Raw genomic sequence first — 25,826 nt, forward strand, 5'->3', positions numbered from 1 at the left:
GAAATTTAGAATAGCCTTGAGTAACATCCTGATATGAATAGGCTCAGAACCTCAATCACGTCCTACATCTAGAGCTGAGTCCTTCCAGAATAACTCAGGTACGTGAGAGGTGGAACCCATCTCAGCATCACTCTCCATCTAGGGGGTAAGAAGTTTCTGTTTCAAAACTATAATTTCTTAACTTTTAAAAGTTATCTTTTCCTACCATATTTAATTAGCAACATAAAACATCCTTTATATCTTTATCTATATCTACCCAAGTTCCCTAGAATTTATATACATGTTTTTATTCCTAAATCTGCAAGAAAAAAATTCCTATTTGATATTTGGTAACAGAGCATGAAAAGATACTATACACACAAAGTATATACATTATCTGTAAAACACACTTCAAAAATAAGCCAACACACTTCAGCCAAAGTCTAAGCTTGCATAGATTAAAAAGAAAACAGAAGAATTATGAATACAATTTTTTGAAGATAGAAAATGGGGAATAAAACTTACAGAATGGCTATGAAGAGAGATCTTTTCCAAACTTTTATTTGTGCACATTCAATTGAAAAAGATAACTTTTACAGGTTCTTTGGTGCCCATATTCAGCATACAAAAATGTAAAAGACTATTCACAAATAAAACACATTAGCTCAAACTGGAAAAAAAATAACAATGACAACAATAAAACAATTTAAGGTAGTGCACATTGTGACAGCTCTGCTTATGGGACATGAGAATTACTGCGAAAATAAATAGAATGTCCTTTTTTAAAAGCAGCAATGTCATGTCTTGTAAACTTCCTTTTTATATTACAGCAAAGTTTGAAATAAAATCCAAAGGGACTGGAGCTTACACTGTAGCCACGAGTGAATAAAAAGAGTCTCTTTCCTCAATTACTGTTGGTCCAGTTTTCCTTTTGTTTTGAGTCCAATGTGCAGCAGGCTTTAAAGGTGCTCAGTTAGAGGTTCTAACCAATTAAGTGATGAGTTATAAAATTTCTTTCCTGCTTTCAAACACAAATGGGTAAATCTGTTCCACAGCAGTAGCCACAGCCTTCACGTTGGGCCCTATAACACACACAGAGAAGAAGGGTGAGCCAACCTGAGGACCACACTAGTAAAAACCAACTTCCAGTATATATATACGTTGGAGGGGTGCGGAGCGGGGACTACAAGTTCATTGCTGAAAAACAACCCCATTAAACAACAAACTACACGTACACGTAAAATAATTACCGAGGGAATGCGAATTTTCTCTGGACAGTTTAGAGTCTGAAGCATAAAGTGATTTATTTTTAGGGCACCAGTATGAAAGCAAAGCCTATAAAAATTACATCATCAAAGAGGAGAATCAAAGACCTTAGGAGCATGGAGAGAATAACAAATGGAACCAGATGCCCACTATCCTTTTGGTCATCGTCTGCTGGTTAGACAACTGAGGATCACTGAAGTATGGTGAAACTCAGTGGAATGAAACAAAGCTGCTGTCTGTCAAATGTCTTACACTAAATGACCTAACTTCCCCTCCTATTTCCTACCACATGGCACCCATGTGTCTACCACTAAGTGGACATTTACCCCTAAGCTCTTCCAAAGTCAGTGTGGATGGGAAAACACAAGCAATGAGGCAATGTTGTCTATTAATCCGTAGAACTCTTGAGAAACCTTGAAAAATGTAATATTTAAGCAAGGACAAATGTTTAAAAACACTGAAAAAATATTTTCATAAATTTTGAATAAAAACTGCTTCATGGTTGTGGCTGTAGCTCTGTGACAGATTACCAGAGCACTTGCTCTGTTTGGCCTAGATTCTATTCCCAGCACCACAAAACAGTAAGAGTAAATATAAATAACAAAAATGGTTTCACTAATGCAACTGGCCTCTTTAGAAGACCATGAAAATGTATGTATTCACTCACTGTAAAATTTGAAGGTAATGAACATATCCTGTGTCTTGGTTTGTTCCATTGTAACTCATTTTAATCCCTTCACAAAGAAAGGCCCAGTGATTGCACATTCACATTTCATCTGATATTTCAGATGTATAATAGTTAACTACTATATATCTATAGTTCTATTATAGTTAACCACTGTAGCTACATAGTAGTTTACTAGGTCAACTGTCTTCAGTTTGTTATGGTGTTTGTCTACAAAATATATTTTTTACATGTGTGCTGTTTGATTTTTACATTTAGCAAGTCTATGGCAGAGTCTCAGAATCTTGGCTCAGAGCAAAGCAAAAGACAGTGAAGACCTGTTCCTTAAGATTCATGTAGGATCCTGGCATTTGGTGTCAAGGACCCCAAGGAAGATGACAACTAAGGCTTGGCTGGGTGGCAGAGACTCATTCGTACAATCTTAATAATTCAGGAGGCCGAGATTTTGGGATCATAGTTTGAAGCCAGACAACCTGGGCAGGGATGTCTGTGAAATTCTTATCTATAACCACTAAAAAGAAGCAGAGCTGTAGCTCAACTGGCAGAGTGGTATCCTTGAGTGCAAAAGCTTAGGGACAGTTCAGTACCCAGGCCTTGAGTTTAAGTCCCAGTACTAGCACAAAAAAAAAAAAAAAAAAAAAAAAGAAGATAAAATAAAACAAAATCCTAAGGCTTACTTGTTGATATTTTCATTCTCCTCGAAGATGTGAAATATTCAAGATAACTAAAGATATTTTCCTTAATTCAAGTATGTATAACATTGGGTCTGACTCCCAAACAACGCCTTTGGGTAATTTATAATCGTGGCAACTTTACAAACCACCCTGTATGTCAACACTACCTTTTGACATGCAGGATTCATCTTCTGAAACCACCCTTCCCAAAAGTTAATATTCAAACAATGCCATAAATACATAGTAAACAGGTACTAGTTAGAGTTGAATATTTTTGCTTATGTAAATCTGTTCCTCTTGGGAAGATATGCAAGATATAAATTTAAATTTAAAAAAAAATTATACTATGATGATATATATATGAGAAAACTGAAAACTACTCAACCATCTAAGGAGAGTACACTCACACAATGAGCACTGGAAAACCAAGAGACTGATCTAGTAAGGATGACAGGGAACAACACAGACAAAGCTCACTATGAAAAATCAAGACAAAAAGCACCGTAAATAGTAGGTACAGACAGCACAAAAGCAGATAATACTGATCTATACTGTTAAAACAGGACAAACCAGACAATGTTTTAATTTTGGTATGGTTATCTCTTACATAGCTCAATCTGTTTTGTCAAGTTTGGCTTCCCCATCATAGATTACCTGTTACTGTGATACTTCCTGTTGAAAAAATCTGTAATGTAGCTCTTAGAGACTTTATCCTGTAGCACACAGCAGGATGAAGTTCAGGTTCATAACTATATTTAAAAAAAAAGGTACAAGTAGTATATGCATTTAAAGCTGATAGGCAATTTCAAATTTGGTAAGTTTATATTAATTCTTCAAAGACCCACCTGGCATGAGGTCTATTGTTCTTTGTGAATTCTGGCAAACGAATTTCAAAGGGCATGTTACAAACTGCCAGGACATTTACAACCTTAAAATCTGTAAAAATTACCTTTGGGAGAAAAAGTAAAACGCAGTGAGTTATTTTGAAACAAGAAAAACCTGCTTAACAGATATCCTAAGCAGGAGTCTATTATTAACTGAAAGCTATAATTTGATAGAAAAAATAAACACTTCACTAGAAAATAGCAAAAGCCTATAACTGCATAATGAAGTCTAAATATCTGAGGTCTTCTGAATATTACATTCAGATTAATTTTAATTCTTTAAAATGGGGTATTCTAGACTACTGAGAAAGTGGGGGGAAAAATCAAAGCCAGGTCTTCCTTCTGAATAAACAAAACAGAAAGCTCTCATTTTAAAAATACAATAAACAGAATGTGCATTGGGCTCAAAGGTGATATACTGCTCTTGTATTCAATAGGGTAAAAGAACATTTCTGTAAATTTAATGTTTATTTTCCTTGTAGTAAAGATGATAAAACTATGTTTTTAACTGACTGAGCCTTCCTCAACACTTTTAATGCTTTCCTAAGAAGCTCCAAGGCTGAAAATGTTCTCTTAATAGCCATTCAAATGGATCAAGAAAATGTGGTATATATACACAATGGAATTCTATGCCTCCATCAGAAAGAATGACATTGCCCCATTTGTTAGGAAATGGAAAAACTTGGAAAAAATTATATTAAGTGAAGTAAGCCAGGCCCAAAGAAACATAGGTCCCATGGTTTCCCTTATTTGTAATATCTAGTAGATGTATGAGTCAAGCGGAAAAGGTCAGATAACGTGATGTCAGGAAAATGAACCCTTAGATGTGTATTTTAATGTTTTTTTTCTTTCATGCATGTGTTTCTAACGCATTTATAAGATTATCTCTTTGTTGCTTTGTATGTCCCTCCCCCACAGTATAACCCCTGCTTTCACTATATTTGATGTCAGTATAACTTGTGGAGGAGATGGGGAAAAACCAGTTGTTTAAGGATACAGGTGGACCTGTTACAACAATGAGAAGTACAAGTTGTCATGTCCAAAACTAGCTTTACAACGTCGGTGCGGGGGTGGGGGGAAGGGGGGAAGGAGAAGGATTGGGATTGGGGGGGAGGGGGGAGGCTGGGAAGGGATGTGAAGGGTAAACAAAGGAGGAGGCTGCAATGCTTGTAAGAAATGTATGCATTATCCTGCCCATGTAATTGTAACTCCTCTGTACAGTATGTTCACAAATAAAATAAAATTAAATTAAAAAAAAATAGCCATTCAAATAACTGAACTGTTTCATCTAATTATCTTTTCAACATTCCTCCTAAAACCAGAATTCTGGAGAAACTAACCATCCTTTCAACTCAGTACTTGTACAAAGCACTAGAAAGCCAGCAAAATGCCAGATAGCACCCCCACAGAGCTACACCTCAAGGCTCTCTGATACCAATGGTCAACACCAAAAGCCCGGCTTTCTACCGGAACTTCATTCTCAATTTGTACCTCTGAGATTGAAGTCAGATAAACAATTTCCTATAGCTGTTTCTGTGAATGTTGCCACATCCCAAACAGGCTGGCTCACCTCTTTCAGGGCCACATCTCACCTTCCACGGTCACAAACTCATCTGCAAATGGCCTAGCAAATCTTTCATCACAAGCAGTAATTTTAACTGAAAAGCTGCCAGGCCAGCAAAAGTCAACTCAACATCTTACTGCCACCCAGGGTCCATGTCAATAGGGTCTGCAACTCTGCTTACCAGCCCGACTCAGCATTCTCATGATGACCAAGTGTATTTTTAATTGGGGATGAGGGATACGAGGAGAGAAACAGGTATGTAAAAAACTAAAGATGTTGAAAAGGCAAATGACTTAATGGGATTATTTAGAGGAAAGGATAAGATCTTCTAAAAATATCACATAGGCATGTTGTTAGTTTTCACACCAAGGGCAGTATTAAAAAAAATTCCTGGTAAAGTTCCATCATAAGAACTCTTGTGATTTACTTATTAAAGTTTTGAATTTTACACAAGTAAACCTTTGGGTACTTCAGTATGGACAGTTTATGAAAATGTTACCTGAAAACCTAGCTTCTGCAGACTGCGAGCTAAACGTCTGGCACCAAATTTAGCTTCTTCTTCACTACATTTTCAGGAAAGAAAACATATGGTCAGTTATACAGGAAGTAAATCTTACACTGAGTAACACATCAAAGGTTACATATGATTTTTTTTAATTTCAAAAAATGTCTTTTCCATGGGGAGAAATACAGAAAATAAAAACTAATAACCCAAGTATGTTTACCTTGTTGCTCCAGTGCAAATAATTTTTCCTGAGGACCAAATTGTAGCTGTAATTCTAGGTTTTCTAAGCTTCATTAATACTTTCTGGAAAGAAAAAAAAGATTACCTACTAAGCATTGTTAACCTTCCCATATGGTTCTGCTTTATGTGGCTATGTTAAATATCCAAGGTTTACCCCAAGCTTATCAGGGTTGAAATACCTATTCTCTAAATTGCTCATTCTGAAATCAATTTCAATACTTAACACAAAGACATAATTATTCTATTCCCCAAGGACTTATTTTCTTTGAGACAGCATGTCAGCTATGTACTCTAAAACTTGCCATCCTCCTGCTTCAGCCTCCCAAGTGCTGGGATTAGAGATGTCCACCACCACACTCTGGTTTAAGAACTTTATCAAAATGCATTCATAAATTGCTTTGTTGATGACAGCTCTCTTGTACAATAGTAAGTATACTTTTTAAAAGTGAGATCAACATAAATCCCTCGTTATATACAAAGAATCAACAATATACAGGCACATTAAATGTTTCAGCTCTCATTTTATTCCAGTCACACCAATGGAATTTACATGGGTGCTAATACATGCCAAATATCTTCACACACCAAGAGCTTTGTGGTTGCTGCTAATGTCATCTGGAGTACTCGTCCTAATCAAGCTGACACCAGACATCACCTTCATGGAGAACCCTGCCCTGACTAGCCCCAAAACTACCCATCATTCTCAATTCACAACACTCATGGGTCATTACCTCATAGCGTATCTTACAGCTGAGATGCCTACTGTATATACAAGTTCCAAATGGGAATGAATTTCAAAGTGCAAAGTGCAGGAAAAATGCAAAAGCTGGAGTTATTATTTGAGATTCTTATATATGAAAGGCGTTAAAAAATATTCGATTTTATTTTACTTTACTTTTTCTGTGCCAGTACTGGAGGGCTTAACTAAGGGCATAGGTATGGTCCCTTAGCTGTTTTGTTTAAAGCTGGCCCTAGATTACTCTACTACTGCTCTACTTCTGGCTTCTTAATGGTTAATTGAAGTTAAGTCGTACAGACCTTCCTGCCCAGATTATATTTGAACGCCCAGGTTATATTTGAACCATGTTCCTTAGACCCCAGCCTTCCGAGTTGCTAGGATTACAAGCATGAGCCACCAGTACCTGGCTTCAATTTTATTTTTTGAGCCATGCTCTAACTAGGTAGCCCAAGGTGGCCTCAAACTCATCCTACAAAAAGAAAAAAGAAAAAAAAAAACCCTAAAACTAAGGTATTACTAATAAATTTAAAAATCTTTAACTTTAGATCTCTGAAATTTTAGTTGAATTTAACTCACTGTAACTTCATTTCTAGTAAGAACTAATGATCCCCTACCCCACACAAAAAAAAAGGTTTTGAAAAACACTAAAGTTAAATTTAAAATGTCTAGGTTAAGATACGAACAATATTACTTTTACCTATTGTTAATAAATTAAAAAAAATCTATCTTGACTAAAGCACAATGTAATAAGCTGGGCACTATGGCTCACGCCTGTAATCCTAGCTACTCAGGAGGCTGAGATCTGAGGATCGAGGTTCAAAGCCAGCCTGGGCAGGAAAGTCCGTGAGACTCTTCTCTACAATAAACCACTCGAAAACCGGAAGTGGTACCGTGGCTCAAGCGGTAGAGCTCTCGCCTTGAGATGAAGAGCTGAGGGACAGCACCCAAGCCCAGAGTTCAAGCCCCACGACCGACCAAAAAAAAAAAGTAATAATTAAAAACAATCTAAAATTATTGTAGCAATAGTTGAATAAGCAAACACAAAAGCATAAAGGTTCCTTGCTTCGGTTTAAAGAAATTGAGAGAACAATATGTCTCTATAATTAATGAGCTTTGCTAAAACTTGGAAATAAATTATTTACAATATTATTTCCAAAGTCTGCCCCCTTCATAAGATGAGGGGTAGCATCCATAGGGCTTAGCATATGTGAAGGTCCTCAGAAACTATCTATAGATACATGCACTGCAGCGTCCTTCACAGCATTATACAATTAGGCCACACATGTATGTATACATACCAAAATGCACATACTTACTCCAACATCACGCTTATAAATTACATTTGCTCCCTCCAAAGCAATCTTCCTTAAGTTCAAATGGCATCTTGTTCTAAAAACACAGACTACATTTGTAATTAGAATGTCCAAAGCAACATCACTGTCTGCATCCATTGGGAAAGTTTAAAATTGAGCTTCCCACCACGAAGATCACATCCTAAGAAATAAAACAAAATGGAGTTACTAAATGAATGTTCTATTTATTTCAACCAAATCATCTTGAAATTAAAGAATGAAATGAATCTATATTATTTTTGAAGGTTATAGGATTAAATCATGTTCCTTTACTCCACAAAAATTGTCACTTTAAATAAAAGGGGGCAATATAATAGTCCTTCAAACTCTGGACATAACTTTCTTTCCTTAAATAATAACCTTTACATGTCAAGAATTTGCTGGGTTTTTCTCCAGCAACCCACTTTTAATATTTCTATGTCCCAGGCATACCACAGTGATGGTGAGACCTGATATGTACCACGTTTAAGGAGCTGGACTCAGCAGTCCCAATGTCCAGACTTTAGAATTATACCCACAGCACACAACCTGCTGTGGCTATGGAGGGTAGTACTTTGCTCTATTTCAGGCATACTAACTGATTTCTTAACTTTAAAGCAAAAATATTAACTCCTCATTTACTAGACATTTATTCCTTCTTCAGATACTAAATACTTTTCTATCTTTGAGGATACTGGGAAAAAAAAACTGAAGAAGTCAAAACCTTTGGCTCTCATGGACTTGATCAACTTGTGTGAGCAGGGAAGAACTCTAGCAAAAAGCTACACAGCATCATTTTTTATCACGGTTAGATCCTTTCAAATACATTTTTCATGACTCTTACAATAGAGCATTTATACAATGAGCAAGCCCTAGCTTTACTAAGCACATGACCCATATCCAGCTAAAAAAATTGTTTGGGTTTTTTCCATATTAAAAAAAAAAAAGAAAGAAACAGTGGCACCAGGTGTTGGTGGCTCACACCTGAGGATCACAGTTTGAAGTCAGCCTGGGCAGGAAAGTCTGAGACTCTTATCTCCAATTAAGCTGTGGCTCAAGTGGCAGAGCACTAGCCTTGAGTGAAAAAGCTAAGACACAGTGTCTGGAACTTGGGCTTCAGCACCCAGTACTAGCATGGATATACATGCACATGTGTGCCCATTTACACACACACACACACACACACACACACAAACAATAATCAAACAATGGCAATTTGGCTAAGCTAAACCTCTCCCCTCATGCAAACCAGCAAATAATAACAACATATTATAATAACCTTCAAGATTCCTTACAGCCACAATATGTAAAAAATTCTCCTTTATGAGTGAAATTATATGATGATGCACTGAAGATGCCAAGAGTCCACATAAAGAAAATTTATAATTAAAAAAATTCTTTTCTGCATTTTAGTTTGTGACAAATCTAAGTAACAAAATACCTCTTTAAGAGCAGCATATAATATTCAACTCTGTGCATCAATTTTGTGATCTCTTCTGGTTTCAAATGTAAGTACTATTACCAATGGCTACCATTAAATAAATAATAACACCTTCACAAGTACTTACAGTGCAAAATGCTTACATTATTCCTAAAAACATACTTTCATGGGAAGTTTTTCCCTTCATTCCCATTTTCTCTTTAATCAGTGTATCAACTTGTTTTTCTGTTCCTTGTGTACATTTGAGCTACCTCAAATCACCCCTGTGACAGGCATGGAGCAGGGTGGCCGCGAGGCCTGTGCCTTAGTGTTTTCACATGTAGCATAGGGCAGATGGTGCCAGCTACAGAGTGGTGTGGAGAGTATCCCGAGCGTATGAGGTGGGGCTCAGTGGTAGACAGCTTGTCTAACAGCATGAAGTCCTGGATTCCATACCCAGTACCTCACCTCAAAATGATGATGGATGATGGTCATTACTACTGATAAGGTAAATACAACAAGTAATCCGGTATTTCTTATTATTAATTCTTATGGTTATACCACTAGGTTTTCAGCTATTTTGCTACAAAAACTATGAAGTGACTATGAGACAGAAACTTCTGTTTGCTCACTCTATTCTTCCTTCATAATGACCAGACCCCAGATATCTAGCTGAGTACACTGTGACAGAAATAAAATACTATAGTGTTTGGACTCTTTAGCAACAGGTATTGCCAAAAATGGCCATATGACTATGTTCTGGCTAATACCATAAATATGTTACTGTTTTCTGGGATGTCTGCTTAGAAAGAGAAACTAAGCCAGCAAGGACTCTTGGAAATGAGAGCTGGAGCTCAAGTAGGTATCTAGGGCCATGAGACAATGATAAGACAGACGTGGCCTCAGCCCTGTGCTATAAATCTCCCTATTGTCTCTGCACTTAATTCTGGATCTCATGAGCATGAGAGAGAAATTTCTCTCATGTTGGCTTTTTGTTATCTGCAGCATATCTAATGCTACCCATGTTCAAGAATGTGAAAACAGCCATTTTCATTTCTGTAAGCCTTTTATCACAAAATTCAAGAAAATGTGTATGTAGTTTAATTGATCATGATTCGTAGTACTTTTGCAAGTTTGTGCAGATCCAAATAGAACATGCTTAAACACCAGTATCAGTATTTGTGCTTCTCTCAATCTTTTTGTTTTTTGGTCGGTCATGGGACTTGAACTCTGGGCTTGGGCGCTGTCCCTGAGCTCTTCAGCTCAAGGCAAGTGCTCTATCGCTTGAGCCACAGCACCACTTCCGGTTTTCTAGTGGTTTATTGGAAATAAGAGTCTCACAGACTTTCCTGCCCAGGCTGGCTTTAAACCTCGATCCTCAGATCTCAGCCTCCTGAGTAGCTAGGATTAGAGGCATGAGTGAGCCACTGGCGCCCGGCCTTCTCTCAATCTTGATGTAAGGCTTTTCTACTTTGATTAAATCATCTCTATGAATTTTTTAAACCCATGTTTATCATTTCTTTCCTTCTGTTGATATACTTTACTTTTTCTAATCTCTTACATTGTGAAGTATTTAAGTTGAATGTTTAGTACATTATACTTTTGCTCTTTTTTTAAAAGGCCATTATACCCTTGATATAAAAATATTTAAATTTTATTTTTTGTATAAATGATTTAGAAATGATTTGCTTTTAGAATTTTTTTCAGCTTATTTAGTAGTGAAGGAAATGTTAAAAGAATCATGTAACACCTACTGATACTGGCAACACAGGGCTGGCAAAGTTATGAATAAACCAGAATTTTCTTCCAGATTTGGTACAAAAAGTCATCTGGTGTTTAGTATTCAATTTAAAATGTGTGTGTGTGTATGTGTGTGTGTAGCACTGTATAGAATTATAACCACTAAGCATGCATTTTGAGAAATATCTGAGTTAAGTACAATAAGATTATATGTAGAAATTCTGTTAATAAGAAAATTGTTTATTTAAAATAAATAAAGCACAGCAAATCCCATTTAACACACTGCTGTATATACTTTCATAAAGCATAAACTTACAGTTCCACATTGTTTTTAGTGGGAAAAAACTGCCTAAGTCTGATAATGAGCACATTTTGTTTTCTCTATCTATGTAGGCACTTATAAACACTCATACCTGCCAAAATGTTAAAAAAAAAAAAAAAAAAAAAGTATTCTATCCAGAGGATTGGTACATCAGGCTGACTTCCTTTTCTTTTCTGGTGCCAAACCTAGGACTTGAACTCGGGGCCTAGGTGCCTACCATTTAAGCACCATTTAGTGCTTAATTGGAGATAAAAGTCTCACAAACCTTCTTGTATAGGCTGGCTTTGAACTGCAATCCTCAGATCTCAGCCTACAGAACAGCTAGGATTACACGTATGAGTCATTGGCACCCAGCTTTAATTCTTCCCTTTCTACTTTCTTGGTAGAGTCTGGATGTTGTATGTTAGGTGTACTATAAGAAAAATAGATTTTCCATTTTTATTTAAGTAAGTATCAATAACTTGCCCACTGTCCATGGCCTACTTATTAAGGCAGGGTTCAATCAAGTGCTTTGTTCTGTTTCTGAAGTAAATGACTAGTAAGAGTTTAATCTGTCAAAGATTCCCTCCTAAAAGTTTGAAAGTTAAAAACTATGCCATTTCTAGCTTTCTATAAAAGCTATGAAAATGCACCTGAATGCTGAAAAACATTTTCTTCCTTCTTTATGGACAAGAATATATACAGCCTTATTTTAGGTCTTCCAACTTACAAGTAGCATTGCAAACCCTTAATTCAGCAACTGTGACACACAGTAACCTTAAATCACCTGGAAAACACTGCCACCTCCTGGTTCTAAAGATAAGTTTCAGCAAAGATGACTACATTTTACATTCTCCATACAGGCAAGTAAGGAAAACTGAAAAGCCACTATAAATACTGTCATACAAAACTCAAATTCATAATGAAAGTTCAAATATTCAAACTAAATAAACCATATTCTACACAAAAGTAGAAACCCCCTCCTTGGACTATATTTATATTGCAGTTGATTAGGCTGGGGGAGAGGTCTCAAGAGCTTAACCACAAAATTAGTATGGATAATTTGAGAATTGGCAGAAGCAGGGGACGACTGGTAACAGATCAGTACTGAAAGCATAACTAATGTTGAGTCACCTTCAGATCCTACTGTTCTAAAAGATAAGACAGAGCATCCAAACTAACCTAACATTCTTTTTTTTTTCTTTTTTTTGTCGGTCATGGGGCTTCAACTCTGGGCCTGGGCGCTGTCCCTGAGCTTTTCAGCTCAAGGCTACCGCTCTACCATTTGAGCCACAGCGCCACTTCCTAACCTAACATTCTTTATTTATAAAGCTCCCAAAACAGAAGATGAGAAATTCTGATTCCAATACAGTATCTGACAAGTCTCACAGCATATGCGTGTGACCAGCGTGAAGACAAAGCATCATTTTGCCGACTAGAAAGGGCATAGTCTGTCTTTTACATCTACTTGATAAAATACAGCATAAATCCTACAAAGGAGATGCTGTATTAGTGTTTACATTCAGCTTGTCACTCACCTAACTTCTCTCTAAATCCTCATTTTTACTTCTGTAAATAAATCTGTGATAGTATCATCAGTATATCAAGATTGTTTTGAAAGATTAAATGTGGTTATCTATGTAAAAAACATAGCAACTACCATGTTCAGTCAAATACTATAACTAAACATTATTATTTAATGAAACGATAGTCCTTGAGAACTGTTACAGTAACCGATGGAAAAAACCGGGTCATAACAGGTCAAGAAGGGGTCAGTCCACTACCATCATTGGGCCAGTGCCCATTTTGTCCAAGTCTGACTGGAACACAGCCACGCTCATGTGCTCCTGTACTGACTATTCAGTATGGCTGAGTGGGTCTGACAAAGATCAAATGACCCACAAGCCTACAAAATATTTACTATGGGGCCCAGTACTTCATTGGATCCTGGATGAAGAAACATAGCAGGATAAGTGAGCTGGGAGATCTGAGTGATAAAACTAGGAAATTGGTAGTTAACTCGACAAATATGCTTTTTTAAAGAGACTGTACTGATATATTCTGGATGGAATGTCACATCTGTGATTTACATTAAATATCAAACACGTTATCTTTCACTATTCTTAACTCAGTTACAAATAGATGTGGGTAGAATTTCATCTGATGCTCTTACATATGAAATCTTGATGCAGGACCAAGAAAATTTGAAATATTTATTCAAAGACATAGCATCTAATTCTAAGCCTCCACGAGTTTAACATAAACGATGAAAACTCATAGACTCATTTAACAATGATACTGTTGTCTTAATTCTAGTATCATCAGTTAAGATAAATTATCATCCTAAGACTCAACCAGCCACTTTCCATTTAACATGATTCCTTGCTGTTCACAGAGCCAGTAAGGGTACAGTGAGATGCATTAGAGGGGTAACAGCACAACCACATGAAAAAACTAAAACCCTCTAACTTGTTTGGTAGGGTGACAGTCTATCACAAGGGCATTTCAGTGTTTGGACCAAAGGCTCATACTTTATAAGCCAGTCTAGCAATGTAAAGAAAACTTTAACTGTACATTTGGCCACACAAAAAAAAAGGAACCCAAGACAAAAACAAAACAAAACAAAACTTCCCAAGGAGAGGAATTATGTAGTATACCACGTACGTTACATAAATATTCTTTCCTATGGAAATTAATTCTGATGGGTGTCAGCAAATATTAAGCACACGCGCGTGCGTGCGCACACACACACACACACACACACACACACACACACACACACACACACACACACACACACACACACACACACACACACTGGTAATGACAAGTTCATTTTATATGCTTTAGTCAATGGTAATATTTGTAGTGCTGCCCAAAAGGTGATAGTGGGCACTTAAAATGATGCTATGTTTTGCAATACAAAAACATATAATCTAATGCTCACCCCAAGCATTTAAATACCAGCCTAGTAAAAATTTGATGGAACAGAGAAACAAACGTAATTTAAAAACCTGAATGTGAAAACAGTAGACACAATCCTAACTGAAGATCTGTGACAATGGATTAACTTGAATTGCGCCTACTTTTTGTTTGTAAACTGCAAACAGACCATTCACTTCATAGATCTTAGCCTGTTGAATAGCTAGAATGAGAGGCCTGGCCCACTGGTATCTGGCTAAGGATTTCAGTATTTATTCTAAGAGCAAAATTGAGCCAAAAGAGCAGGAAAAAAAAAACCCATTAAAAACATGGCATATATATTCACTTAAAAATGATGAGGAGGTGATGATCTGGGGATGAGGAGAGGTTAGGTCTAGATGTGAAATGTGAATTTGGAAGCCAGGTTCACACCTGTAATATTAGCTACTCAGGAGGCTGAGATCTAAGGATCACAATCCCCAATTAATTGACAACTAAATGACAATCTCCAATTAATGACAAGAAAGCTGAAAGTGGCAGAACAGCTTTGAGCAAAAAAAGCTAAGGGACAGCACAGAGGCTCTGAGTTCAGTCCCAGTACTGGTATGTGTTCCTGCATGCACATGTGCACTCACACACATGTACACACAGTGTAAGCCTGGAAATCCTAATAAACAAGTTAATTTAAAAGGTAATAATATTGGACAGTAGCTCATGCCTGCAATTCTAGCTTCTTGGGATGCTCAGATTGGAAGAATGTCATAAAAATTTTAAGATATTCCTTCTTAACCCATTGTGGATATGGATGGATTGCTGCTAGATATACAACCTGGTAGGAATCAAAACTCTATCTAAAATTTACCAGCAAAGATCAGGGTTGGCAGTGAGGTTCAGTAGTGAAAAGTGGCTGGCTTGCAAGAGTAATAAGGTCCTGAATTTAAATCCCAGTATTACTTTATTTTTGTCTGTCAAGGGGCTTGAACTCAAGAGCCTGGGCATTATACTTGAGCTCTTTTGCTCAAGGCTAGTGCTCTACCATTTTGAGAGCTACAGTGCCACTTCCAGTTTTCTGGTGGGTAATTTGAGATAAGTCTCACGAACTTGCCTGTCCTGGCTGGCTGTGAACCATAATCCTCAGATCTTAGCCTCCTGAGTAGCTAGGATTACAGGTGTGAGCCACCAGCACCTGGCCACAGTAATATTTTTTTTTAATCATCATGGGTAAAATTAAAAAAATAAGGAACTAAGAAATCTGACAACCAAGACTAAATCCGTGTTTCCTATTTTGAATACCATTATATGTTATTGAGCTGACTTCTATCACAGCAACCTTCCACATTTGTGAAATTTCACTACAGTGAAATATTTCCACTTTGTATGTTTACTCATAAATAATAAACTCCTCAGAATTATGATCTCACCTTATTTATTTTGGTACCCCAGTCTTCTCAGTTCCCAGAGCATTATACACATTCAATAAAATGTCTAGAGAGCTAAGCTGTTATCTTGAGATTAAAAGGCAAGGTTTACACACTTACACACACACACACACACACACACACACACACACACACACACACTTAAGAGCTCAGCAAATTGCTTGGGCTAAATCCAAACCTACCATTTAGGAGCCATACCACCATGGGAATATTACTAAACCCTCTAGTGCCTACATACCCCTCATCTATAAAATATAGCAGCTAACAGTGTTGTGAAAATGAAATAAAAGCTTCTATGAAGTGCTTGGCACAGCATGTGTACATGGTAAACATTCCAATTTCGCTATTCTCATCATTACTATTATTATCTCCTTTCTTCATCATATATGAAGGAAAAAAATGTTCAAAAATGGAAAGGATTACTAGTGATTCATTGCATTCTTCAGGTTTTGAAACACAAAACTAGATCATCTCCCTTTCAAGTTTAAAAGCAAGTGGTAAAATAAAGAATAGGGGTTCGGAAGTGGCACTGTAGCTCAAGTGGTAGAGTGCTAGCCTTGAGCTGAAGAACTGAGGGACAGCGCCCAGGCCCAGAGTTCAAGCCCCATGACCGACCAAAAAAAAAAAAAAGTAAAATAAAATAAAGAATAGGGTTTTGATGTAGTTGGTAAATACTATTAGTACAGAAAAAAAAAGACCCTCTAGGGGCTGGGAAGGTGGCTCAGTGGTAGAGCGCTTGCCTTGCATACATGAGGCCCTGGGTTCGATTCCTTAGTACCACATAAGCAAAAAGAAAAAAGCCAGGAGTGGCACTGTGGCTCAAGTGGTAGAGCGCTAGCCTTGAGCTGAAGAGCTGAGGGACAGTTCCCAGGCCCAGAGTTCAGGCCCCACGACTGGACCCCCCCCCAAAAAAAACAAAAACAACAACAACAACAACAACAAAGATAAATATGAAGAACTTGGCTAGACTAGCAGAAAGCCATCCATTTTTTTAAAATTGGAAATTAAGATCTATGACAAAGACTAAAGAAAATTGATTTAAAACTAGCACCGCCATTACATAAGTGATTTGATGATAACTTTACTGCAAAATATCTAAGAAGATACTACATGAATGATTTCATCTTGGAACTGCATTCGTCAACTTTTCCTTACTATAACAAAATATTTGATGTAGGCTAAGTATAAATAAAAGAGTTGTTTAGCTCACAGTTTTGGAAGTTCACAGGGAAGGTGCTGACAGCTACCTGCTCAGTGATGGTGATGGTCTTCTCGTTGGCAGAGCCCAGACAGCACATGTCTGTGTGTCTAGTCTCCAGCCCTCTTCTATAAAGTCACAAGGATTCAATTATGAAGGCTCTATACTAATGACTTTATCTAAACTTAATCATATTTCAAAGGTACCACTTCTAAATATCATAGATTAAGTTTCTACCTTCTGAGTACCATTACTACATACCATATAATAAATCCTATCTATCTATCTATCTATCTATCTATCTATCTATCTATCTATCTATCTATCTATCTATCTATCTATCTATCTGCCTGTATGTTTGTGGGGATCAACCATAGTCAAACTATAGCAAGAACTCTAGTTCTAAACCACTAAGGGAAAGTTAAAAAGAAATAAAAAATTAAAGAAAAAATTATACTGATGCTCACTTGCACAGAAATTGAGATTTAATTAACCTTAGTAGCCCTTGTATTTTAAAAACTTGATACTACCTAGATGAAAAGCACTGGGCTGAAACATCATCATAGGTAACCAAAGCAATGGAAATTTCCCATTCGGTAAGTTGCTAAGATGGGCTACCTTCTTCTATTAGGACTGTTTTATCATAAAGAACATCAAGATTTCTTCACTGTGTTTACTGTGCCTTGTTTCCTGAATTCCACTTCAGGCTCTAAAATGACAAAATTTGCCTTCTGCCTCTACACAGTACCAACAGTTCGGAATGGATAGTTGTCTGCCAGTGGCAGCTGAAACTCCCGCCTACTGTTCCTCTCAGAGCACAAAGCATTGTGAACTCCTCTCAAAATTCTCCATCCTTACCAACATTGTAATCCGGTTTCTGAAGTACCTTCCCTGGGTTATCCCTGCAACCCAGAAGTTGTTAGCTGAAGTCTACTTCAGTCCCTGAAAAGCTTAAAACAATAGTTCTAGAACCCCTGAAAAACTGTATATAGATAAATCTATATGTGTTCCTGAGGACACCATTGTTTCCTTCCTGTTCTCAATGGGTTTAATAATTGATGTGAAAAGACTCTAAACCACTGTTGTAAACCCTAGTTCTTCAGAGGCTTTCCAGACTTCAATGAGCTTTCCATGATCTTATGGCAGACTTCTAGAGCAATCCTGACTACAGATCTGATTCTATATTCCCATTATCTACTATGCATAATTTATTAAGCCAAACCCACTATCCTCTTAGAAACACCTCCACTCCCCTTAATGTTTATGAACAGAGTCACCATACAACATTCACTTGCCTACATAAAGTATATCAGGATTATTCTTCACCTATCACTTTTCTCCAATGCCCATTGAATCTATCTTTTCTGTATCTAAAGCAGCAGGTGTAGGTTTTTTTGGTTTTTTGGTTTTATTTTTTTGTTTTGGTCGGTTGTGGGGCCTGAACTATGGGCCTGGGCACTGTCCCTCAGCTCTTCAGCTCAAGGCTAGCACTCTACCACTTGAGCCACAGTACCACTTCTGGCTTTTTCTGCTTATGTGGTGCTGAGGAATCATGCATGAGAGGCAAGCACTTTACCACTGAGCCACCTTCCCAGCCCTAAAGCAGCAGTTTTATTTTAGGTTCTCTTCCATGTCATACACTCTGAATGAAACTCTTCACTGCTCGCAGTTTCCAAGATCTAGTCCATCTACACACTGCTACCAGAATTATCTAATTGCGCTACACTCCTACTTCTAAAACATCTCAGGGCTCTCTTAAATGGATAAAATTGAATCTCATTTGCTTAGCTTGAAATGCAGTACACTTCCCATCTCCAATCTCCCCCTGTAACCTCAGTTCCCACTTGTAATATACCTTAACATTCTCAACTTTATACCACCGTGCTTTCAATGGCAAACTTTTTGATCTATACTTGCCTAGAATGCGCTTTGCATAATCCTTCAACTAACAAATTCTTCCTCAACACTCATCTCAGTACATAAATGATGTGATACAAGGCCTGTGAGCAGACACTGGGAATATAGCTCAGAACAAAACCATCAGACAAGGATCATTCACAGCAATTATATTCCAGTGGGAAAAATAGCTAATAGGCCAATAATAATAGAAGACTATGGCTTAGGAAATAAATAACGTTATGAGAAAAATGTAAGAGGAAGGACGTGGGGAAAACATTTCAACTACTTTAGAAATGAGTAATGCCTGTTTTTTGGTGTCAGTCCTGGGGTTTGAACTGAGGGCCTGGGTGCTGTCCCCAAGCTGCCTCTGCTGGCAGCTAGTGCTCTAGCACTTGAGCCACAGCTCCACTTCTGACTTTTTTGGAGTGGGTTATTGGGGATTAGAGTCTCATGGGCTTTCCTGCCTGGGTTGGTTTTGAATTGTGATCCTCACATGTCACCCTCCTGAAGAGAAATGACTGTTAAAATGAAATCTTAAGAAGCCTGTCACATGAAACACTGGGAGAAGGGCACTGCAACAGAAGGCTCAGCAAATGAGTCTGTATTAAAACTGCCTTTTAGACTGTAAGCACCAACTTCCACAAGACAATTGCTTAGCTAAAATAAAATGTGTCTTTAGATCTTGACTCCATAATTAACATTTGGTTCTAAACTCACTAAAACGTAGTTCAATTACATGAATTCTTTAAGAATAAATCAAAGAAAGGATGGTGGGGCTTTTGGATAAGTGGGAAGAGTAGATGTTTTTAAGATGATGATAAAAATCTTAGAGATTAAGACTCACACAGGAAAGAATAAATCAACGGGCATGGATCCTAAATGTGTACCCAAGTTAAATACTTATCCAAGGAGTTTTGCACTGAAGCAGGTCCTGAGTTCACACCCTAGTACTGCTCAGATTTTTAAAGAATTTTTTTTTTTCTGTTGGGCGTAGGGCTTGAGCTCTAGGCCTAGGCGCTGTCCTTTGGCTCAAGGCTAGGGCTCTACCACTTGAGCCACAGCACCACTTCCAGTTAAGAATTCTTTAAAGTTACTTTCTCCAAAGAATTTTATCTCATTCATATCTTAAGGCTATTCAAGACAACAGGTTATCATAGAGTGACTCACCAGCCAATCATTTTCAGGACATTTTAATTATCAGCTCATAAAGGTATTCCTCTTCTATTTATAAAGTGAGAGTGAGAGTGAGAATGCAACACAAGACAAACAAGGATATGGCTTCGAAGCTGGGCATGGTATCACAAGTCTATAATACCACAGGAGGCTGGGAAAAGACGATTGTGAGTTTGAGACCAGCCTGGGGTATATAATGTAATCACATTTCAAAGAAAATAATATTGTTTTAGGCATTTGAAACTCTTCTAATTTTAACAAGGCAAAAAACTAAAACCATCAACAGAGTAAATAAAAGGCACACATTCTTAAGTTACATATAGTGAAATATAGCCAGGTATTCCTCTCTGACAAGAACACAGCCTGAGAAATGTATCAACAGACAATTTCTGTCATTGTGTAACAACAAACAATATGAACTTCCTCAAACCCACATGGTTCAGCCTATAGTACACACTCAGGTCTACCCCAACTCCAAGGCTACACCTATGCATTACTTTACTGAATATTGTAGGCAACTGCAACTTGATGGAAAGTATTTGTGCAACTAATCATATCTAAACATGGAAAAGAAACAGCAAAACTATCAGGTGATAGTTCCATAATGCTTGTATAGTTCTATAATATTTGTAAGACCATTGTCATATATATACTAATATATATCATATACATCACTATTATCTATCTATCTATCTATCTATCTATATATATATCTATATATATATATCTACATTAGTAATGTTACATCATTAGGTGGCCTAGCAAACTAGTTTTGTACTATACACTGAACTGGAAGTTTTAAAATCACTGGCCAGGGAGGCAGAAAGACCATGGAAAGACCATGTTTGAGAGCAAATCAGGCAAAGTTATCAAGAGTTATCTGAGAAGCAAGTAGAGAATCATGGTACATGGCTAAAATTCCAGCTATTCAGGAGGCAGAGGTATGAGGGGTCACTGTCAAAAGCCAGCCCAGGCAAAAGCTCAAGATTATTGTCTAAACAATGCTCAACTGGTAGAGACTGAATAGCATGTGCAAACCTAAGTTCAATTCCTAGTACAGGAAAAAAAAAATGTTTTCTCTGCTTTAATGACCTGCAGATTATGCTGTTGAGCTGATAAGAATTATTATTCATAAAGCTTTTATCTGCTGTGCCATCCCTTTTTCTCATGTACCCCAAGGTAGAGAATGGAAAATTGTTCAGCACACAAAGTGTACTGAGGGTCTTCTAAGTTGGTGACTCCGCTTTCAACGTGACTGTGCATCTCTACCCAGCAAAGGTGCTGGCACGTGGTTATCCATGATCAAGTGAGGGATGCTCAGTATCCCATCACTAGGCTTCACATGTGTCCAAATAATGAGATGCAGCCTAAGCAGATGCAAGGGCAAAGGCTCTATGGTTCACCAAAAGTACCTTGTAAATAAATAAAAAAGGGTTGGTTCTTATTCTACAAAAGCTTCCGGTTCACCGTGAGTCTTAGCTGAGATGCATACAATAATAGGCTCCACAAATGTTGACCAGAGCCATAAATCAACTAATCATCTTCATATTTGCACTTTAGGGTTGCACATTGGCTTTATTATCTTCATATCTGACTGACAGCAACATCTGCCCCTGAAAAAGCGTTATGGTGCAGAGAACACTAGGGAAACATTAACGAATTAGACCTTTGTCTCAGAACAGGCCAATTCTATTGTAGGAAATAGTTCTGTCACCTGGAGACTTACTTTCTTAAAAATTTCCCAACACTATCTTTAGAGTGCCTACTTTTTTTAAAAGCTATAAATCTCTATCTTAATATTTTTGGTGGGAGCATAGTCATGGTCACCTTCTCCATCTTAGTATGTTTGATATATGGAATTTATAATGTCTAGAACAATGTTAACAAAATATTACATCGTTACAGAACCTATTTTGGCCAATCCAATTGCAAAACTAAACCAATTGCAATCAGATTTAACCTTCTTTAAAAAGGAAAACAAAAGTCAGATCTCTGAATACAAATATATTATTCCTTCAGGTGTAAAAGTTTATTAAACCCAAATAAAAAATAATCTTAACTTTTAAACTGCATTTTATAAAAACTTCTATAGTTTATAAAACTTTCTATTATAAAATAAAATTAAGACCTAGAAAGACAAAAGGGCAAACATTTTGTTTAAGCAGAGGCAGTTACTTTTTAGTAGTTTCAAATGTCTAACTTATCTCTAACACTGGGATTTAACTTTAAAAAGTCATCTCAATAATAGCCCAAACAAAGTTATAATCATTAAATTATTTCCCTGATCAGGTGGCCTCAGTATTTGGTTTTAACCAATCATAAAAAAAGTTGAAAGCATCTGAATTACTGGAGCAGAGCAGCAATTTCAGCAACTTCTAAAATTACAAGGAAGCTATACTACTTATAATATTTATAGTGACCAAGGAAACTCAAGTTGAAGGCTTGACATTGACATTAACAACTTTTCAGGTTTACCATCAATCAAAGGCTATAAAAGTAAAAAGCAGTGTTTTCCAAAGAAAAAAACTGATTCTGCTAAGTGAAACTAGTGGGATTCATTCCTTTTATTCAGAAGTATCATACTGCTAAACAATCAGTCAAGTCCACAGGGAAATCTCATTTCAATAGCTGCAGCCTGGTGTCAGACCAGGCTTTGTTGGCTTTCTTTTCCCAGAAACGTAGATGTCTGTCTTTACTTAGCCCATCTGCCCTAAGTGATAACCAGATGACTGTGACAATTAAAAAACAAAAAACCTAAAAAAAAATAGTACATCCACTCCCAAAACTTATAGCAGAGATGAGTCCACTAGTCTGTAATCAAAGAAGAAAAACGCTCCAATGCTTTGGTGGAACACACACGTGATCTAATGGCTCACTGTGAATGCACTACGTGGTACTGCTGCTAGAAGCACCTGATAATATTTCTTTATTCTCAGAGCAACGCTATGAGGCAGAGCTAATATTAACTCCACACTGCAGATGAGGATTCTGATGCGGGGGGCAATGAAAGAAACATGTCCAAGACCATAGCACTAATAAAATACCACTCATAAAAAGCAGATCCAGGCTGGGAAGGTGGCTTAGTGGTAGAGTGCTTGCCTCGAATGCATGAAGCCCTGGGTTTTATTCCTCAGTACCACGTATGTAGAAAAAGCTGGAATTGGTGCTGTGGCTCAAGTGGCATAGTGCTAATCTTGAACAAGTTCAAGTCCAATGTCCAGGCCCAGAGTTCAAGGACCACAGATCCAGGCTAGATGCTGGTGGCTCAGGCCTGTAATCCTAGCCACTCAGGAGGATGAGATCTGAGGATCACAGTGCAGTTCAAAGCCAAGTGCAAAACCAGCCCAGGCAGGAAAGTCTGAGACTCTTACCTCCAATAAACTACTCAGAAAAAGCCAGAAGCAGCGCTGTAGCCTACCTAAGTGGTAGAGTGCTAGTCTGGAGCACAGAGAGGCTCAGGGACAGTACCCAGATCCTGAGTTCAAGTTCCAGGACTTGGCAGGGGCAGGGGCAGGGGCAGGGGAAGACATACAGAGGGAGCTTATATCCACAGCCCACACTATCAAATGTTGTATAAATCCTAATCCCTAGAAAATTACAATTGATAAAAACTGTTGTCTGATAATAAGCTTGCAGTTAGGGTGGGGCATGGTGGGGCATGCCTGTGATCTCAGCTACTCAGGAGGTGAAGACTCGGGAGAGTTTCAGGGACCAGCTCAGGCAAAAAGTTAGCAAGACCCATCTCAACAATAAGCTGGGCCTTCTGATGCATGTGCCTTTAATACAGCCACTTGGGAGCCCAAGTAGGTAGGTAGGGAGGTAGCTAAGCTAGTTGGAGATCATAGTAGGAGAATTGTGGTTTGGGGCTAGCCCCAGCAAAAGAAACACAAGATCCTCCACAAAAAGTAATTAAAGCAAAAAGTGAATAAGGTATGGCTCATTACCATGTGAGCACCTGCATGGCAAAAGCAGGAATCCGAGTTCAAACCCTAGAACTGACAGAAAAACAATAACAAAAACAAAACTTGTAATTTATCAGGAGGAAAAAGTTTAACACATGATTTCGTTGAACACTTTAATTAATGGAAGAAATTGTATATTTCTTTCAAGATGTCTTAAGTTAAACCAAAACACACCAGTGTCTATACATACATATTTATTGTGTTCAGGACAAATCAACGCTAACAGCCTTCCTCACATGTCCTGCGAAAACTCTGTAACTTAGGACCTTTCTTTTTTTGTAGGACCAGGGATTGAACTAGGGATTGAACCTTGTACTGACTAGCCAAGAGCTCTACCACTTGATCCACACCCTGAATCCTTTTTGCTTTTTGTTTTTTTCTCAGATAGGGTCTTGCACTAACATTGCTTGGGTAGGCCTGGAACTGTGACCTAGTCCTACCTCTACTTGCACAGTAGTTGGGATTACAGGCTTATTTTTTGAGTCGGCAATTTTGCCTCCTTTGATTTCCCAACCAGCAACTCTTGTTTCAACCTCCCAAATAGCTGGGATTATAGGCATGCACTACTAGATCCAGCTCAAATATAGAATGAATACTGTGACATAGTGAAAGTAACAGCCAAACTTTTGTGCTGCTTTTTTTAATGATCTGTTAAAGTTTCATTATTGATTCCCATCTGAATGAACACCAGAATTTCCCCAGAAATCACTTCACTGTGATGGTCAGTATGTATTAATGTGCTATTAAACACTAGCATTTAACATGCTTCCTAGCACAAAATCAGTCATTTAAGCCAAATTTCAAAGCTTTTATTTCTATTTACTCATAAGACTAATGAGAGCAGAATTTCCAATGTGACCCTTTTCACAACTACACATATTCCATCTCTCTTCTACATAAATGATTGTATCCTAAAAACCAAGTTGGTCTATGCAGCCTTCAAAGAACCAGATCTGTAGACTCACCCTTTTGAAATCTCTGAAAACGGTAGTCATGTAACAAGAGTGAACCCAATATTCACTCAAGGGGTAGCATTTAATCATTTTCTTTTGCTGTTTCATCTGGTTAAAATAAATCTGTGAAATTCTTGCATCTTTGCAGCCAGGACAAAAAATTTTAGGCAACAATAACTCACTTTCAAAAGATTAGCCTCTGGGTTTGAGCCCTAGCATTGAGAGGAGTGGGAGTGATTCCTCATCTACTGGGTCAGTCACTGAAGTGGAATAAAAATAAACACATAGCTCCATCAGAAATGCATTACTCTTCCAAAGACACACATACAGAATATGAACTTACAGCACGATGATGACGTGATGGTTCTAACCCTCAGGAAACTTCCCATCTACCAGGCAGGATGGCACCTATATTCCTAGTGGTATGTAAAAAACTACCTAGAATTCAAATTCGTGCCTGCCATGTTCTGTTACCATATCTGTCGTTTCTTTGCCATTTTGTACACTGCACAAAGGCCATGCCTTTTATCCAGCTTTACACTTGAGTGGCAGCAGGCATATAAAGGCACTATAACATGGTAAACATTTCAGAAAATCTTTCTTAGTTCAGATGTCACAATATAACTACAAAGTTTCAGGTCCTACAAATTTTGATTTGGAGACACTGTGGAAACGTTCCACTATCAATTATCCTAAAACCAATTACAATTTTATTTTTCATAGCAATAATTTCATCACATGGTCTATGATGCAACCGAAGGAAATCACTTACCCTCCTTCATCTAAAAATAATGCTCACACCTTCTCTACCACATTATAATCTTTGCTAACTTTTAAATATCAGCCACACCTATGATAAAAACAAATTCTGCAGTATTTTTCATGTTTGTTTACAGAAATTTCTACACATACTATGTATTTGGATCCACTCAACAGTTTCGATGTAACAATG

At 37.5% G+C, this 25,826-nt stretch overlaps 1 protein-coding gene across 4 annotated transcripts in view; it reads right to left on the minus strand.

Annotated features, from left to right (window-relative positions):
• Positions 1-974: 974 nt before the first annotated feature.
• Tbpl1 (TATA-box binding protein like 1) overlaps positions 975-25,826 on the minus strand; it is a 28,730-nt gene continuing 3,878 nt past the window's right edge. For 2 of the 4 annotated variants that reach the window (XM_070010557.1, XM_070010556.1), the window contains exons 2-7: positions 7,853-7,925; positions 5,778-5,860; positions 5,552-5,615; positions 3,450-3,553; positions 3,259-3,353; positions 975-1,061 (exon numbers count right to left, since the gene is read on the minus strand). In XM_070010557.1, coding sequence (XP_069866658.1) covers positions 982-1,061; positions 3,259-3,353; positions 3,450-3,553; positions 5,552-5,615; positions 5,778-5,860; positions 7,853-7,925 — 499 coding nt within the window. In that variant the 3' untranslated portion in view covers positions 975-981. Of the gene's footprint in view, positions 1,062-3,258; positions 3,354-3,449; positions 3,554-5,551; positions 5,616-5,777; positions 5,861-7,852; positions 8,031-25,826 lie in introns of all 4 variants that reach the window. The other 2 variants (XM_070010559.1, XM_070010558.1) reach the window with 1 other exon arrangement.

Source organism: Dipodomys merriami, unplaced genomic scaffold (assembly GCF_024711535.1).
Source record: "Dipodomys merriami isolate MVZ:Mamm:240054 unplaced genomic scaffold, mDipMer1.0.p SCAF_8, whole genome shotgun sequence".
In the NCBI taxonomy this organism is placed as follows: Eukaryota; Metazoa; Chordata; class Mammalia; order Rodentia; family Heteromyidae; genus Dipodomys; species Dipodomys merriami.